Source organism: Pyrus communis, chromosome 9 (assembly GCF_041283825.1).
Source record: "Pyrus communis isolate YQ-2024b chromosome 9, ASM4128382v1, whole genome shotgun sequence".
NCBI lineage: Eukaryota > Viridiplantae > Streptophyta > Magnoliopsida > Rosales > Rosaceae > Pyrus > Pyrus communis.
This window is the reverse complement of record NC_142573.1, coordinates 23,473,962-23,493,000: the sequence shown is the minus strand read 5'-3', so window position 1 is coordinate 23,493,000 and position 19,039 is coordinate 23,473,962. Positions and strand designations below refer to the sequence as shown.

The 19,039-nt window shown below is 37.8% G+C and overlaps 1 protein-coding gene and 1 pseudogene across 1 annotated transcript; one reads left to right on the top strand and one right to left on the bottom strand.

Annotated features, from left to right (window-relative positions):
• The first annotated feature begins 10,042 nt into the window (after positions 1–10,042).
• On the top strand, positions 10,043–11,858 carry LOC137740711 (transcription factor VOZ1 pseudogene; annotated as a pseudogene).
• A 1,472-nt stretch (positions 11,859–13,330) lies between these two features.
• On the bottom strand, positions 13,331–14,389 carry LOC137740710 (acyl-coenzyme A oxidase 3, peroxisomal-like). The gene is made up of 3 exons (XM_088699792.1): positions 14,043–14,389; positions 13,875–13,949; positions 13,331–13,744 (listed from the first exon to the last, which is right to left on the bottom strand). The coding sequence occupies exons 1-3, from the start codon at positions 14,142–14,144 to the stop codon at positions 13,694–13,696; spliced, it is 228 nt and encodes a 75-aa protein (XP_088555918.1). The 5' UTR covers positions 14,145–14,389; the 3' UTR covers positions 13,331–13,693.
• Positions 14,390–19,039: the final 4,650 nt, after the last annotated feature.

Here is a 19,039-nt window from a genome sequence, read left to right as displayed (position 1 = left end):
TTTCTGATTGGTCCTTAGTTCCTTTAATTTGATTGGTACCTTGTCCTTGTAGCTGATTGGTCCTCTTATTTTTGCTTAAATCTGATTGGGCTTCTTTCTTGTAGAAGTTCAATTAATTTAAAAACTATAGTTTAGTAAAACAACTTCAAATGTCCGTAATTATACCGTTATAATCTGAACTCACAAACGGTTTTCGCCTATGCACTCGTGGGTTCGAGATCTATTCGAAAACGTTACTTGTGATCTCAAAAGATCAACGAATTTTAAAGATTAATTATGAAAATTCAAACTCTATAACTATTCGATTTAATTCCAAAATTGACGGAATTAAAAACCCCAAGTCATCGACAAGATTGTGATGATCATGAGTGTAAGGTTAAAATTATTTTGGTAAGTAATAAATTAAAAAAAAAAAAATAACGTGTTGATATTTTTCTTCTTTTTATTTGGTCGAAAGTCACATCTAAGATAGTCTTCGAGATGGTGTGTTTGCATCATTAGCCATCAGTATACATACATTCATTTTCACTGTCAAGCTGCAAGTAAAAAACATTTTATATATGCATGCAAGTAAAAAACACTAAGTTTTTTGTTTTTTTTTTTTCTACCAGACAAATGTTGAAAGCTAGTCTATGACTTACACGTAAGTTAAAATTTAAGAAGTTTTACCTTAGTAATGATCGACTAGCCAGCTTAGTCTGCATTTAGTTTTTACTTTGTCGGAGATTGAAAGACAATTGTTAATGAAATAAAAATTGTATTTTTTTAACAAACGATATTATTTATTTTAAAAAATTAGTAATAATGTAGTTTAAATTCATCTTTGAAGAGAATCGAACTTACAACCTTACACTTACAAATGAAGATAAAATTACTAGATCGTTGTACTAAGTGGCAAAATAAAAATTGTACTTTGATTCTTTGTTTTGTGAGAAATGCTAAAGAGGCTCTCTCAAAGGGATAAGGATTGTCTGCCCTCCTACTTCTAATGCCCTCCCATGCACTCCTATTTGTGTGGTCACGTTTAAGCCACGTCAACATTTTATATTACTATTCATTTTTGTCTTATTATCTTTATTAAAAAAAAACAATATAAAATGATGATGTGGCTTAACCGTGATCACACAAAACAGGAGGGCATCAGAAGTGGGAGGGCAAACAATCCTTGTCCTTCTCAAAGTGAGACTTTTTATGGACTCTGCGCAGCTCATCTTTTTAGCACATTGTTGTATCATGTTGGCACGAGAATTGTGCAAAAAATATGAGGTGTTGAAGAGTTCATGAAATGTCCAACTTATAAGAAAATTCCACCTTCGAGAAAGTCTTTTTAACATTTCTTTTGTTTTGTCTAAATCATTTCTTGTAAATATATTGTTATATTAAAAATAAGGCTTACAATTTCATTGCAACCTTGACGCGTTATTTTAATAAATTAATTACATAGGTAAGTTTTTAACACATTATTTTAGGAGTGAGGATCGTTGCCGGATTCTCTTTATGAAAATCTTAGGGATACTCAAATCATATCCGTTCATCGTACATCGTACGGTCAGAAATCATTGTAAATTTTTTTATTTAAAATTGAATATAAATAATATCTGATAAAAATTGACCTCACGATGCACGATTAACGAATGTGATTAGAGAATCTGACAAGGATCCGCTCTCTTATTTTAGTAGATCAAAACGCATTGAATGATGACGTTGATGTTAGAAAAGTATACTTCATTTTTTTTTTTTTTTTTTTGATGAAGAAAGAATAATTCATTTTTGGTCATTCGGATTACGGATCAAGATTCATTAATTAGAGGGGTTCTTGAAAATTGACAAGTTTGTTAGTAGTACAAAAAAGGACAAACGTCTTTATTGATGGTCCCAGTATACACGCACACAATATGTTCAAATGGGTCCTCAAAATAGCAATAATTGCTCGTGCTGGTGATTATAAAATTATAAATTATTGTAAATACGAATCTGACCTTCTCTATCAATCCGTTGTTTTCAAAGAGGCCCCCAATTATCAGCCCAAAAAACCCAAACCTAGCGCCAACATTGACCCACTCTTCAATAATTCCATCCGATGTAAGGGCATTTTCGAATTCTTGTGCTTTTTAAAAAAATTGTTTTTGTTGTGCTTTAAAAATAATCAGCAGTAAAGTAAAGCAGAACAACGTTTGGTTAACTATATGTTAAAAGTGTTGTGAGTTTAAAAAGTAATATAAAAACGTTTGGTAAATTTAATGTAAAAATGCTATAATTGTATACAATGATGATAGTGGCGGTTGCGGTTATGGTGGTGGTGGTGACGATTGCGGTTATGGTGGTGGTGGTCGCGGTGGTGGTAGTGACAGTTGTTGTTGTGGTTACAGTAGTGGAGGTTGTGGTTATGGTGGTGACAGTGGCAACAATGGTGCTCGAACTAGTAGCCGTCACTTTATTCTCTAAAAGATAAAATGTAAGGGTAAATATGTCATTTTCAAAAAATTAATGAAAGTATTACAACAATTAAAAATATTTATTAAAAGCTGAACTCAACTTTTAAAAGCAACCTACAGACTGCTTTGAAAAGTTGTTGTTTGAGAGGCCATTACTTTTAAAATAAGCATAATATTTTACTTTTACCAAACATTTTTTTTGTTAAAAAAAAAAAAACTTTAAAGTGAAGCACTTTTTGGTGAAAACAAAAATTACCAAACGAGATCTAAGTATATTCAATATATGCAAGTGATGGATTGTTGAGGTGATTAAATACAAATATGGCTTATATTAAAAAGGGGTGTGCTATCCACACACCCCTTTTTACTTCTCACATATTCCTTGTTAATTTCTGTCTGTTGATCGTCTTCATTTCATCTGATCCGAAGGTCGAAAAATAGAAGGGTGTGTGAAAAGTAAAAAGGGGTGTGTGGATATCACACCCCTATTAAAAATAGTTTTATATATATTACTTATTATGTGACTGTTCACCTTCTGTAATATGCAGTGCTTCCTTCTTCCGAAGTCCTTTTGTGAGGAGTTAAATATGATGATTGCTAAATTTTGGTGGAGTGGTGATCCGGGCAAACGGAAAATACATTGGCTTAACTGGCGATGGTTGTGTAAGCCTAAGAGTGAGGGAGGCCTTGGGTTTAGGGATCTCTATGCTTTTAATCTTGCTTTGTTAGCAAAGCAAGCTTGATGCTTCATGCATTAACCTGAGTTGCTTGCTTTTCAGGTATTAGGCTAGATACTTTCCTACGACAAATTTTTTGGAGGCTAGGGTTAATGCTAATAGCTCTTATGTGTGGAGAAGCATTGCCGCTTCACCCGGGGGGGGGGGGGGGGGTGTTCAGAAAAGTTCTCGATGGTAGGTGGGGAATGGGAGGAACATACGCATCTGGCAAGATAATTGGATGCCGGGAGATCATTACTTTCGGATTTTGATCCCTTCTCTGATGCATTGGGATATTGATGATACAGTGGATGGTCTTATTTGGAACGAGTCAAAGCAATGAAATGTTTAGTTATTGGGTGAGCTCTTCTCTTCGGAAGAAATAGAGATAATTCAGAGCCTCCAGCTTAGCTTGAGTAACGTGGAGGATCGTTGGATTTGGCATTATGAGCGGAATGGCAAGTTCACGGTGCGGAGCGGTTACCATATAGCAAGGGGCCTTAATGTCTCTAATGGGTCGTTTGGCATACGTGCTTAGATGCATTACCGACACACTCGAATCTGTGCCAACGACGCGTGATGAGTGAAGATGTGTGTGTGGTTTGCGGTGGGCTAGTCGAGTTTGTGGAGTATGCTTTGCGGGATTGTAGCTTGGCCAAGGTGGTGTGGTTTCAAAGTTTGGGACTGAGGGTGGAGTTGGACCACGGGCTATCTTTAGCGTAATAAATCTCTCGATTATCTCGGCAGATTCCTTCATCGGGGTTCGAGTTGTGCTTGATGTTGCTTTGGGCTATTTGGAAGCAAAGGAATGACATGGTTTGGAACGGCTATTCAATTTCGTCGCAGGAGGTGGTGCTGAGAACTGAAGGTTGGCTAAGTGAGTTTCAAAAATGGCATAAGGGGGCTACCAGGAAGGCTAGCCGTGAAGTGCAGCAGTGGCAAAAACTGGAAGTTGGATGGGTCAAGTGCAACTTTGATGGGGCATGGAGTTAAATTGGGTTACGAAGGGGTTTTGGGTTGGTAATTCGTAATCGCTTGGGGGAGTTCCTGGCGGCTTCTACAGGTCTTATTGAGATGATGCAATCGGCGTTCCATGCAAAGTTGATTACTCTTCGAAATGCAGTTTTAATTGTTAAAAATAATTCCTATTGGATGAAGGGTTATTTTTTAAGGAGACTCTAGCTTGGTGCTGGCGGTAATGAAGAATTAAGGGGAAGATTGCTCATCCTTTGGTCCTATAATCAACGATGTTAAAGTCTTCCTCAGAGAGATGGCTCATTCGCGGGTTACCCATGTACAATGGGAGGTCAACTCTGCAGCACATCACCTTACTTGTATGGGTATTGGGAGTTCTCAAGAGATTATGTGGTTTGAGGAGCCTCTGGATTTACTCCAAGATGTTTTAGTTGAGGAGAGAATGTAAGTTTCTTTATTGTTCAGCTGAGGATAGGTCACATTGTTGTGCGGGACACTTTTTTTCCCTTCACTAGGGTTGAATCCCTGACAAGGTTTTTATCGAGACCGATTATGCACACTATCCTCAGGTTGTACGTATTCTTCGTTGTTTAATGAATATCGTACCGTTCTCAAAAAAAAAAAAAAAAAAACAATGTAATTAATTAAGACCTTCCTATGTAAATCCTAAGCCTATAAATAGGCACTTTAATGAGAAGGAAGATACTTGGATTTTCTCCTCCCAATCACTTTTTTGTTTCTTTCTTTTTCTCTTTCTTTATACTTTATTTCCAACATGTTATCAGCACTTCTATCTCTATACTTTATTTATTGTTCTATGTTAAGAGAGAATCATATACCACGATGATCTACACAACTCGGATGGTGTAACAATCCATTTGTAAATTACCAAGTGTGAATTGGATTTTGCTCGTGCTATTATTCGCTCTCTTTTGTGCACGAAAGCCTCCGTATTTTTCATCCTCCACAATATTAAGCTGCAATATGATAAATCTGTTGATGAATTACAACATGTGTTGATCAATCATGGTATGATATTGATGCATACGGTTCCTATCAAGAGTCATCAATCATTCATTGAAATATTTATGCTTTTTTTTTTTTTTTTTTTTTTTTGAGCTAGAGTCATCACGTGGTTTAGAGTTTCTTATACTCAACCATTGAACTTCATCATGCTCTAAGTTGTTCATTCTTCTTGCATACAAATATTATATGTCATAGAATTGAATCGAGCATTGAATTTATTTTGGCATGTATAGTCCGATTCAATTCATTATTTTTCAGTTTTGTTTATTTCTGCATCTCTTATCACTTTTGATCTTGCAGCTAGTATCTTTGCTGTGTTTGCATTCAATCATACATTATATATGTATGTATGTATGTATGTAAGTATGTATGTATGTGTGCGCATTAAAGGTCCACATGAAAAAGATCGATTGTTCCTCTTTATGCATAGTGTTTCAGTTTCAATTCATATGTGGAGTTAATCTCATCTGGTTTATTTATTTTTTATTTTTTGTAAAAAAGAGGACAACTGGTGGCAAGTTACGATTATCCACCTATTCTGGGTGTCTGGAAGACTCATAGAGGCATTTCAGCTTCTCATTGGCCACAGTCAAGCAGACTCACCAGCTTGGAGTCTCGAACCCGGAACCTGCAGACTCACCAGCTTGGAGTCTCGAACCCGGAACCTTCCGGTTATTTGTATTATGGGAGCCGAAAACCGCGCCCTTACCACTGGGCCACTTTGCTGTGATTGAGTTAATCTCATATGTTGGCTATGCATACCCAAGCAACCGTTTCTTCTTTATTATCCTATATGTTCTCCTACATACATAAAGAGACTGCTTATTTCTTTTATGCTTTTGATTTGATGTCTACCATTTATTTTCATTGGCTATAATATTTTTGTTCACTCCACGGAATTGAATCCATTGGCACGAAAGAAAATAAATTACTTTTATTTCTATTTAGAGTACAATTAATTACTCAATAACATAAAATAAAATAAAAGAACATATGTGACTTTCTCTATTTCCTAACTCCAAATGAGCATTACGAATTTATAATTCATCATGCCACTGAATTATATTATGATGATGAAGACATGCAGTCGCTCTAACTCTCATTATGTTGCAAGACCTCAATACGTTAATTTTTCATTCCCGTCCAATATGAGTGGGACTGTGGGAGGCATGTAGCCCCATAATATAAATATAAAGTTCATATTCACACAATTAGGAGCCAATAGCTCATTGCGTCCACAACCAAATGGGTATATGAATATGTCGGATTAAGTAGATTCAAACTACCTGAAGTATTTTTCTCTGACATTCATAAGAAATTATTTTGCACTTTACTAGGAATGAAATTGCACATCCTAGATGACAAATCATTAAATCATAACCTAAACTTTCTTGATCGAATCAGAATTTAGTGAATTATTATTCTAAATAATTGAGGGCATGAAATTCATCGATTTTAATTGCATAGGCAACCCAAACTATTTTGATGGATGTATCTAGGAATTGAGCATTGCTTGTTGTTGGGGGATTTTAGGTTGAACTAGACTTGGGTTTTGGCGAACCCCCTTTGCCTCTCCTGGTCCGTTTGAATACCAAGTTTCGAGATACCTCGAAAGAATTAGTGTCTTAGTAAGTATCTTGGTTATATTATTTGGCTCGGAGATAGCATGATTAAACAAATAATCACTTGCATAAGCAAAGCGTAGCATGGAAGCTAGAAGCTTGTCGGTTTAGTGTGAGAGAGAATTTTGCATGATTGCATGATGTTCAGAGTGGGGTAGTTTGGGTTTCCTAGTGTTACAAGGTAGCTTCTGTTCACTAAGGAAGATCAAAGAAAGCTTGGAGGAGCTACTAAGATTGTAGGAAGATTAGTATTTCAAGGTTCAAGGTTGCTTGCACTTAGAGAGTGATTTCTCTCTAACATTCTGTTGTCCCTTTTGCATTGAGTTGAACCTCCTTGTTTATAGGTGAAGGGTTCTCTTTTTAGGCTTCATAGGGAATCCCTAGGCTTCTCTGCCTTCACCCATTATAGCTAAGTCTTCCTTTCTCTTTTTCCTAAGAACAATACTTGGCTACTCAAAGATGAGTAGGAATTCATACTCAAAACTCTTAGTTTTAATCACAGAGCTTTGTACTTATGATTAGAACTGTTCATATTATGAATCACACTGTAAAGATCATCTCTACAAATAGTAAATTAAAACTAAGGTCGTTTAGTCAATCTATTGTAGCAAATACATAGACGGTTCGTAATGCTTTTACCAATACCGTTCATTTGTTTTTAAACAATTTGATGACTAAAAGACCTTAGTTTTAATTGCTTTTTTGCAGATGCGATCTTTATGGAGTGATTTATAATATGAACGGTTCTGATTATAAACATGAAGTTCTATAAATTGACAACAGACAATTTTGAGTAGGAGTTCCTACTCATCTTTGAGTAGCCAAGTATGACCTTCCTTTTGGCAGATTTGGACTTGGGCTAAGTGTAATTTAGCCTAGAGTAACTGGAAAGTGGCGATGGAGTTAACTTGGGTTGGTGTAATCAAATTCCCATATAAGGAATTGGGTTTGTTTCCTTTTTGCATTGTATGTGAATTGAAGAAGAAGAAAAGAAATATAAAAAAGCAATTCATCGCATACGCATTCAGAACGAGACACAGAGAGAGACATCACCCCCTGTAAAAGTTAAAAAGTAAAATGTAAAAAGCAAAGGTGAGATTCTACCAATGGAGATAACTGAAGGTCCAAAAGATAAAAAATAACATGATTTGTCAAAAAATTCCTCTAACCGATGTCTGGGATATAATTATATGGAGTTCACCAAACCATTGTTTGGCCAAAGGGGTACCAGATTGGCCAAATGTAGCCCCTCTCTTAGACCATTTTTTTGGGCACAGCTCCTCCTCGTTTGCAATAATTAATTAAAATTCAATGGTTAGATTTAGTGATGGGTGAAGAGGTGTGTGTGGTCTGTAGTGTGCAAGTCAAATCAACAGAGCATGTGTTCAGAGATTGTAGTTTGGCGAGGGCAGTGTGGTTTCAAAGCATGGGGTTGAGAGTGGACAATGGGGGTGACTAGATGTCTCTTGTGCAGTGGTTGGTAATTTGTGCGCAACAGCTTCCTATAGTGAGTTTCGAGCTTTGTTTGATGTTGTTGTGGGCATTATGGAAACATAGGAATGATGTACTATGGAATGGGTCTTGGCTGCCACCACAGGAAATTGTACTGCGAACTGAGGGTTGGATGCATGAGTTTCAAAACTGGCATAAATTTGAGGCTCGAAAGGCTACCAGGGAAGTTTAGAAATGGAGGAAACCTAAGGAGGGGTGGATCAAATGCAACTTTGATGGGGCTTGGAGTCAAGGTGGCGTATGCCCCGGGGGGGGGGGGGGGGGGGGGCGGAGGAAGGGGATGGGCTATGACGTCGTGGTTAGGGGTCACATGGGTGAATTCCTAGCAGCCACTGCTAGACCCATTGATCGAACCGTGTCAGCTCTTCACTCAGAATTGGTATTGGTTGCAGTGTGTTGTGCAGTGGGATTGATTAAGAGTTGCTATTTGGACGATGTGAAAGTTAATTTTGAAGGAGACTCTAGTGTGGTGATGGCGGCCATGAAGGGTAACGGGGATGATTATTCTATTTAGGGCTCTGTTATAAATGATTTGAGATTCTTTCTCTCAGGATTGCCGAATTCAGAGTGTAGCCACGTAAGGAGGGACGGTAACTCAGCAGCGCATTGGCTTGCTTGAATGGGCCTTGGTGTTTCTCAGGAGTTGGTGTGGTTTGAGGAGCCTCCAGATTTGATTTAAGACATCTTATTTGAGGAAGGATTGTAATTTCCATTTATATTGTTCATTTGGGAATAGGTTATTAATTGTTGTGCGGGACACTCTTTTCCTTAGACCGGGTTGAAATCTCTGGCAAAGTTTTTATCGAGGCCCAGTATGCACACTATCCTCAGTTTGTACGTATTCCAAGTTGCTTAATGAATATTGTACTTTATTCAAAAAAAAAAAAAACAATTGTTTAATGAAATTAACCAATAAATATAAAGTATAAACTTAAAATTAATAAATTTTGAAGGCTTATGTGCCCTTCGTATGGAAATGGTATATGAGTATGACTTGATACTGTTCATTTAAAAATATTTTTTTGTAAGACTAATTTTGAACGGGATTAGGTTTAGCCATTTCGGTTAGAGATTACCTAAAAAATGGAGAAAAAGTCGAGAACAAAGAGGGACGAAAGGTTCAGTGAGTGAACAAATCGCGGAAGGGGGGAAGGGAAGAGCAGCCAAAATCTGCGAACCCAAAAATCTGCAGAAACGTTTAAATTCAGTTGATTGTTTTGCACCATTGTGGTAATGGGCAGTTGCTTTGAGGTATATAATTTCTCTCTTTCTCCTCTGCTTTTCATTTTTCCATTCCATTCAACATTCATCTTTCTCTGGGTTTTTATAATTAGGGTTTGTATTATCCCCAATATTGTTTCAATTATGTTTTTTTATTCGTTTAATTTTTTGTTTTTATTTTTATGAAAATACAATATTTTCTGGGGAGGGGGTGAATTTAGCATCACAATAGCTAGTAACAATATGGTTCAAATTCGCTTTTGATGAGGCTTGAACGTAAGACCTCTCACTTACAAGTGAAGAAGAATAACACTAGACTGTAATAGTAAATGACACTTAATTTTCTAATTATGATTGTGTATTTACTTCCTTTTTTTTAAACAAACGATAGTAATAATGTGGTTCAAATTCACTTTTAGTGAGAATCGAGACTAAGATCTCTCACTTAAAATACAAGAAAGATTAATGAAATATTTTTAAATTTCTTTTTAGGGATTTTATTAGAAGAGGAAGAGAGAGAGAGCAGAGGGCAGCAATGCCGAGGGACTCCAAGGGCAAGTGTGACGCTGCTTCTCGCAAGTTACTGACGAAAACAACAAAGACTGAGTCCACAAGCTTCAAGGGATGGTCACCAATATTCAAATGGCCAGGAAAGAGGGCCGAACTGCCGACATTTCCATCTGGGAGGAACAAATGCATCGGATGCTTGGCGGGTGGGATGCCGAGCTCAATGACCCCTCCCGGCATCTTCTCTACGTGTGGGTTTTCCTCATTTTCTCGCTTTGTGTTTATGCTTGCGCACTTCGTGTTTTCTATCAAGTAATGCTTGATAGGCGTATAAATTTCAATTACATGCAAACTCAGTTGGGTGGTAGCCTCGGAAGCCTTGGAACATTTTCTTAGGAGTTAGCCCGGCTCTTGAAACAACACTGTGATGAGAAGGTTGATGCACAAAGTCCATTAAAGGAATTGCCACAACCTAATCTTCAAAACCTTCGCTTGAGTAATTTCACGGAATTTACAGAAGTGAATACTTTTCCGTTTCAAGTGGAAGATTGCCAACGACTGAAGCAGACGAGTCATACACTTTATTGTTCCTATATTAGCTAAATTTTCATATGACATTCTTCTTGATGTCTTAGCATTTAGTGCAACATGGTTTTCCTATTCTGTTGCGGAATTCTTGTTTTGGTAAAACTGTTGTGGAATTCGTTAAACAAACACGATTTTGAGGTATATTTGACATTGTTTGGTGTTTATCTTCCTTCACATAACTTTCTCAACTGCCAAGAGGTTTATAGAAAAACGGAGTTTGTTCGATTTAGGGATGTTTTGTGCAAGTTTTCAGTAGTTTTAAAGTCTAATTCGATGTTTTCTTCCCATATCGGTTGCTTTTTGGTGAGTAATTGTACATCTTGGCAGTTGACCCAAACGTGGAATGGAAGATAGAAACCATGATTTGGGAAATTAAGCATAGGATTTGCATTAGTTTGATTTATTGTATTCTGGACAGTACTCGTTGTTCTTCTATGCTGTGGTTTCGGAATGTAAGGATATGTCTTCTTGATTTGTGATTGATTACTGATGAGCTCCATGCTTAATCAACTTTTCAGGACCTTTTCGTTTCTTAATTTTAAGGAACCTCGAGAAGATATTTTTCAAGGATTGGACCTTGACCAATGCCACACTGCGTCCAGTTTCCAGAATACAGTGGTTGATAGCTGAGATTCGGCTACTCAAATAAATGATAATCACTTTGAATTTCCTAATTACTTAAATGAAGGGCCTTTCATCAGTCGCAATGACATTAAACAATCTGAAGAGGATGTTGTGCCACATGTTCTGCCGGATATATGTCCTCCAGAATCTGCTTTCTTAGGGCCAAAATGTGCTCTTTGGGATTGTTCCAGGCCTGCTCAAGTTTTGTGTCAGGATTATTGCAGTAGTTGTCATGCTTTTTTAGCAAGAAATGAAGGTCTTCCTGGGAACACTCCAGTTTTGCGACCTGATATTTCTTTCCTCAAGGGTGAAACGCTTAGGAGTGGCTCTTTTTTCGTAGGCCTAGAAGGGCCTTTGAGAGTGGAAACAGGAAGCAGAGATCACTGCCAGACTACAACGGGCGCGGTTGGCATGAATCAAGAAAGCAGGTGATGAAGGAATTTGGGGGACAGAAAAGGTCCTAGTATATGGATCCGCAACCTTCAAGCGATTACGAGTGGCATGTGTTTGAGTATGAAGCCAACAAGTCAGACGCCTGTGTACTATATAAGTTGGAGCTCAAGTTTGGCACGGCAAAGAAAAGTTCCAAAGGATCTGACCTGCAGAAGAAGATGGGAAGGCTCACTGCTTAGGCTTCTACAGAAGTTGGGAAGAATGATAAGGGAGAAGCTAGCAAAAAGCCTGATGCCGGATTTGAACCGATACATGTACATAGAATATAACAGTGAAGTGGTCAAGTTGCAAGAGTTTATTGACATTTCGTTTGTGTTCTTCGCCAGCGATCGTGTTACTCTACCGGTCACGAGGGGCCCAACTCAAGTTTCTGGATTTGGAATCGATGCATGCTCAATGAACTTGGTGTTGTCTCAAACAAGACAATGAACCAGCACCTACGACATGACTTTAGACACCCAATGGCTATCTCTGGCGCAAGTGGCCCTTTTCACAGTAGTTGAAAGGTGTTGGGTCCTTGCATGACGGCGGGGATTCAAACCTTGTCGTTAGCTAATTTAACAAAATCTATCGTTTGACAAAAAAAAAAAAAAAAAAAAAAAGGGGGAGGGGGGGGCTATCTCCAGCTCTACTCTCCACCAACCTCAACAAAATTTTGCAACCTTAAGTGTCAATCCATGTCGATTATGTATCAAGCTTGAAATTTTTTTAAACAACTTGATTCACTTGGGACCGTTTATTTCAAAGAATCAAATCTAGCCATTCAGAAAATAATTGTAGTGCTACTTTCGTATATTTTTGCGTATCACACAAGTTTCATTGGTTTTGATTGATGTGAATGGAACCCTACAAAATACAAAGTCATCCATTCTACTTGTAATACAAGGTAACGTTTCTGTCAAAACCTACTTAAAGTCCTTGGTATCCCTATTGAATCCAGTTTTTTTGTTTTTGAAGCCATTTAATAACCATTTAGTTTATGATTGAAAACTGAAATTTTACTTAGCAACTAGTTTCTATTTAAAAAAAAATGAAAACTAAAAACTGAAAACCAAATTTTGAAAACTCAAGAAAATAGTTTTTAGTTTTAAAATTAAAAATAAAAATTGAAAATAGTTACTAAACAAGATTTAGTTTTCAGTTTCAAAGAATTAAAAACAAAAACTTTAAACTGAATACGAAATGGTTATCAAACAGCCCTGTAGCTAAATTATTGAGTACTCGTTAGTTTCAAAAACAAAATTAGATTCAAGAAAAACAGAGAAAATAAAAAAATGAATCAACAAGAGATTACTGAAAACACCAACAGAGGGCTCAAACTAAATAGAAACAATAGCAGGTTTCTTTGCTAAAAATTATGCCTATTTTCAAGTTCAAAAGCCAGCAGATTATTTTTATTTATTTTATTTTATTTCAGCAAAAAGTCAGCGGATTTATTATTACATTATTTTGGAGTTGATGCCATCAATAGACAATTCACTTATTACAAGTATTAGGCGAGAATACTTGGGGCTCAAGAAATCTTTTTCTTCAGCTCAAAGTGAGGGATGAGGGATTTTGGGAGAAACTGCAGACTTGTGCTGCTCAACTGAAGACCATTAATTTGAATCGATCCAGTTAAAGGCTATAGGACTCAGAAAAGCGTCAGGGATGCCAACAAGAAATTGCAGTTCATAATAGACCATTCCTGATCTATTATTCACTTTTTCTTATTAAATACATGTTCACTGAAATATTGACACCAACAAGAAAAGAACTTTCAGAATTTGTCTTCAGTTTGGTCACAGAAGTAGCAGATACATTATTAACTTGGCTGTTTTAATTATTAACAACAATGAGAATAAGAAGTATTTCCTAGACATGAAAAACCAGTGATTTTATACAGACGGTATCAATTTAACTTGTGAAAAAGTTGTTATTGCAATAAGTCCAATTAAACTGAGACACCACAATGCCACAAAATTCGTACGTTTTTGCAAGAAGAGGCAAACGCCGCTGTTGATGACTAGGGTAGTCAAGCAATAGGCCTTGTCATTGAGTACCTTATGGCTATTGCTAAGCTTATCTGACCATAGGGAAAGAAATGATTGTGTCAATGATGAAAATTCAGTTGGCAGAAGAGATCTGCAATCCATCACTCTACAAATACATAGATGCAAAAATAGTTAATTGCCATCATGCATGAAATCCATTACCTGTGAAGAGTAAACGGCACTGACTGCTATAGCTACACGACCCCATGTCAATGGAGCCATGAATGCTGCAAATCGCTGCACGAAAGAAACAAAGTGTCAATAAAAGGAGAGAACATTTTTTTGTCAAATAAAAGCTAAACATATATGTTCAACCGGAAATAGAACTACCTGATCTGGGTCTTTTATTGCACTCAGATATTTCCCATCTGGGGAAACATCGGCAACTGAATTTAACAAATTTTCCCTTGGAATTCGAATGTTGTCAAACATGTTAATACATTTCTAAATCCAAGCCACGGAATTGAACTTACAGAAATATGTAATGGACATGAATAGTCAATTAAAAAAGAACAAAAAAGAACAAATAAGACACATCCCTTGAATTAAGGGAATTGACAAGACAAATAAGACAAATTGAGGAAATTGACAACAAGAGACACATCCCTTGAATTAAGGGAATTGACAACACTATCTATCACCCTAAAATCCTTTGTACGGTGAACATGCAACCTAACCTAACCCTAGTTGCCATTCACCTAACCTAACCCTAGTTGCCATTCTTTCTTCCAATACTCCCCCTCAAGCTGGATCAAAGGGATTAATTGATCCAAGCTTGAACAAAAGACGTTGAAAATCAGCAGAGGGTAATCCTTTTGTGAAAATATCCGCAAGTTGATCATGACTGCGCGTGTAGTGAGTCTCGATCACCTTGGACTGAACTTGATTTCTGACGTAGTGACAATCAACTTCAATATGTTTAGTTCGCTCATGGAATACAGGATTCGATGCAATGTGCATCGCGGCCTGATTATCATAGTGTAGGGACATGGGTTGTTGATGAGGAAAACCTAAAGTCAACAGAAGGCTTTTGAGCCAAATAAGTTCACAAGCAGTGGACGCCATAGCACGATACTCTGCCTCTGCACTAGAGCGTGCAGCAACACTTTGTTTCTTGCTTTTCCAGGTAACTAGGTTGCCTCCCACAAACATACAAAACCCAGTGGTAGACTTGCGATCGAGAGAATTGCCTGCCCAGTCAGCATCAGTATAGCCTGAGATCTGAGTGTGACTATTGTTGCGCATAAGAATTCCTCTACCAATGGAACCCTTAAGATAACGTAGCACACGATGAACAATCTTCAAATGATCCATGCTTGGAGAGTGCATAAACTGGCTAACAATGCTGACAGCATATGATATATCAGGACGTGTGATAGTCAGATAAATGAGTTTGCCAACCATTCTTTGATAGTAACTTAAATTAGGAACTGGATCACCGTGAGTTTTTAGCTTCAAGTTGCTATCCAAGGGGGTACGAGCAGGCTTGCAATCTGTCATTTTTGCTTCGTGAAGAAGATCCATGACATACTTGCGTTGGTTGAGGAAGAAACCCTTGTGAGAGTGTGCCATCTCGATGCCCAGAAAGTATTTGAGAGTGCCAAGATCCTTGATAGCAAACTTGTTGTTGAGATACTGTTTAAGAGCATTAATCTCTGATATATTATCACCTGTCACAATTAGATCATCAACATAAATGAGCACAACTAGTTTACCCACTAAGCTGGAACGAACAAATAGGGAAGAATCCGCAATACTTCGACAAAAACCAACCCTTTCCAGAACATGACTAAGCTTGGCATACCATGCATGTGGACTTTGCTTGAGACCATAAATGGATTTATGGAGTTTGCACACCATTTCTGGATTGTTTGATTGAGGATGACCTGGGGGTAGCTTCATGTAAACCTCTTCTTCAAGTTCACCCTGCAGGAAAGCATTTTTAACATCCATTTGAAAGAGAGGCCATGCATTGTTAATTGCAACATTTTTAACATCCATTTGGAAGAGAGGCCATGCATTGTTAATTACAATCGACAACAATACTCTAACAGTGTTCATTTTTACCACCGGAGCAAATGTCTCTTTATAATCGACGCCATAGGTTTGTGTAAAACCTCGAGCAACCAAGCGAGCCTTATTCTTTTCGATTGTGCCATCTGAATGAAACTTAGTTTTGTACACCCAACGACTCCCCACTGCCTTCTTTCCTTTTGGAAGTTTCACTATAGTCCATGTGTTATTTTCATGGAGGGCTTGAAGCTCCTCTGCCATAGCATTTCTCCACTCACTGTGAAGATTGGCTTCTTGAAAACTTTGAGGTTCTCGAGCTTCATTAATGGCACTTAGGAATGTAGCAAAAGAAGATGAGACTTTGCTATAATCAATAACATTAGTCACGGGATACCTGGCAGTGTAGGTCACATAATCATGCAACTTGGATGGAAGTTTCCTCTCTCGTGCAGGATTGCGACGAACTGTAGGAGATTGAACTACAGGTATTTGAACAACATCATGGTTGGAAAGATCACTGGAGGGTGCAGTGTGAATCTCCGATGAGGAAGGGTTTTCATCTTCAAGATGTTCCACCGAGTGAAGGTTAACATCATCCGGCACATGATCACTAGGAGTGCATGTTGCATCTTCTCCGTTTGGATATGGAAAAGGAAATAAGTCCATCAAATGCTCCCCCTGTCTAGAGTAATCCAGTGATTGTGAGAAGTAAGGAACATGTTCTTCAAATTTAACATCCCTTGAAACAACCATTTTTCTAGTTGTTGAATTATAGCACTTGTAACCTTTTTGGGTAGATGAATAACCTAGAAAGACACATTTGGCAGCCCTTGGGTCTAGCTTGTCACGATTTTGAGTTTGAATGTGAACAAAGCATGTACACCCAAAGACTCTCAAATGGGAAAAGTTGATCTTTCTATTTTTCAAGACCTTATAAGGTGATTTAAAATTCAACACTTTACTAGGCAATCTATTGATGAGATATGCCGCAGTAAGGACTCCTTGAGACCAAAACTTCTTAGGCACATTCATGTGAAACATAAAAGCTCTAGTCTTCTCAAGTAGATCTCTATTCTTCCTCTCGGCCACCCCATTTTGTTGAGGTGTTCCAACACAGCTTGTTTGGTGTAATATACCATGCGTGCTCAAGTAGTGTGACATGTTATGAGACATATATTTTGTGCCGTTATCTGATCGTAAAATATGAATTTTTGAAGCAAATTGGGTGGCCACAAGTCTATGAAAATCTTGAAAAACTTCCATCACTTCACTTTTAAATTTCAAAAGATACAACCAAGTAATCCTTGTGAAATCATCCACAAAAGTTACAAAGTATTTGTATCCATCAAAAGACTCTATAGTTGGTCCCCATACATCGGAATGCACGATTTCAAAAGGGTTACTAGCCCTAGACAAAGAGGAAGTAATTGGTAATCTAGTAAACTTAGAAAAATGACAAACATCACAAGGACTTGTAACTTTGCACATATTTGGGAACAAGGTGGATATAACTTTTTCAGAAGGATGTGCTAGACGTTGGTGCCAAAGTTGTTGTTCTTGAGCTAAGCTTGAAGTGACTTGAAAAACCTTGGGAACTCGAATATGCTTGGAAAGATAGTAGAGACCATTTAAGAAAAATCCTTCACCAATCGTCTTCTTGGTGACTACATCCTGAAAGATCACATTTTTGGGAGAGAAAATGGCAAGACAATTTAATGAGTTTGTGATCTTGCTAACAGATAAAAGTTGAAAAAGGGAATGAGGGAACATAAAGAGCCTCAGACTCGACATCACTTGAGATCAAATGTATTTTTCCTTTTCCCACAATCATAGCATTTTTCCCATTGGCAACTGACACTTGAGATGGAATAGAGAATTTTTCAAATTTATGCAAGTTTGTAGACTTGTTAGTCATATGATCAGTGGCTCCAGAATCTATAATCCAATAATCATGCACATTACCAATGTTGAGAGCAGTTGAGAAGGAGTGTAAGATACCTGGGATGTCCCTTTGTACCACGCCTTCATTTCCAGCCAGGAAGCCAGCAAACTGTCCTAGTAGTGCAGTTTGATTGTTGTCACACTGATTTAGTGGTCCTTCACTATCTCCAAGACCTTGTTTCTTGTGAAGAAACATAGCAAACTCGTTGATCAGTGCAGCTGGATTAGTGGTGAACTTCAGTGCTCCATCAGAAGAAGTTGTGGCAACATGATTTGCCTTGTAAGAAGGGTTGTACGAGCCTTTCGAGACACCTTTGTTATCCCTAGGAAACTTTGGTTTTAACTCTGGATGAAGAATCCAACATCGGTCTCTTGAGTGCCCACCAGCATCACAATGGCTACATTTTAAGCCAGTTTTCTTTCCTTTGTAGCCTCTCTCCTCACCAAGTTTTTGGTTAGAAAAGTAAGCCCTAGCTTCTGGTATATTTGCCTTCATGTTCTAGGTCATGACTTTCATTCGAACCTCTTCTCTTTGAATTGTGGCACACACACTTGAAAAAGAAGGCAGGTCGGGATTCATGAGGATATGGCTTCGAAGATCTTCGAATTTAGGGCTCAGGCTTGCTAGGAGTTGGAATATTTTGTCTTCCTCGGCTCTTTTAGTTAGCACAGCAGTGTCGATGGTGTGTGGTCGATACACATTCAGCTCGTTCCACATAGTGGTCAGCTTTCCAAGATGTTGCACAAATGGCTTCCCTTCCTGTTGCAAACCAGCAATGTCCTTCTTTAACTGAAACACTCTAGCCGCATTGTTCTGATTTCCATACATTTCCTTGAGATTTTTCCAAAGAGTCATGGAGGATTCAGCATAGCTAAAAATTTCTGCAATCTTACAATCCATGGAATTGAGTAGCCACGACATGACCAACTGGTCTTTGCATAGCCAAACATCATACTCCGGTGAGGTAGTCTCAGGCATTGGAATAGCACCATTAACCTAACCAAGCTTTGATCGTCCTTCCAGAGCAAGAGAAATTGCTCTCTCCCATGGAAGATAGTTAAACTCATTTAGCAAGACAGAACTAAGACGTTGATTTGGGTTGATATCAATATCTGAGTGTGGTGATGGTAGAGTAGCATGAAAGCCGTCTCCTTCCAAATTTACTAAGCTTTCTTCAGCCATGATTAAAGGACAAGAAGCTCACAAATCTCTCAAGAGAACACCACAGAGACAGGCCGGTTAGGGTCACTGCTCTGATACCATATTGAATTTTGTGAATGGTATATTCATCATAAGACAATCAGGTACAAGAGATAGCAATATATATGTGCTAGAGGGAAGAAAACAAGACTACCTATCCCTCCTTGATTTA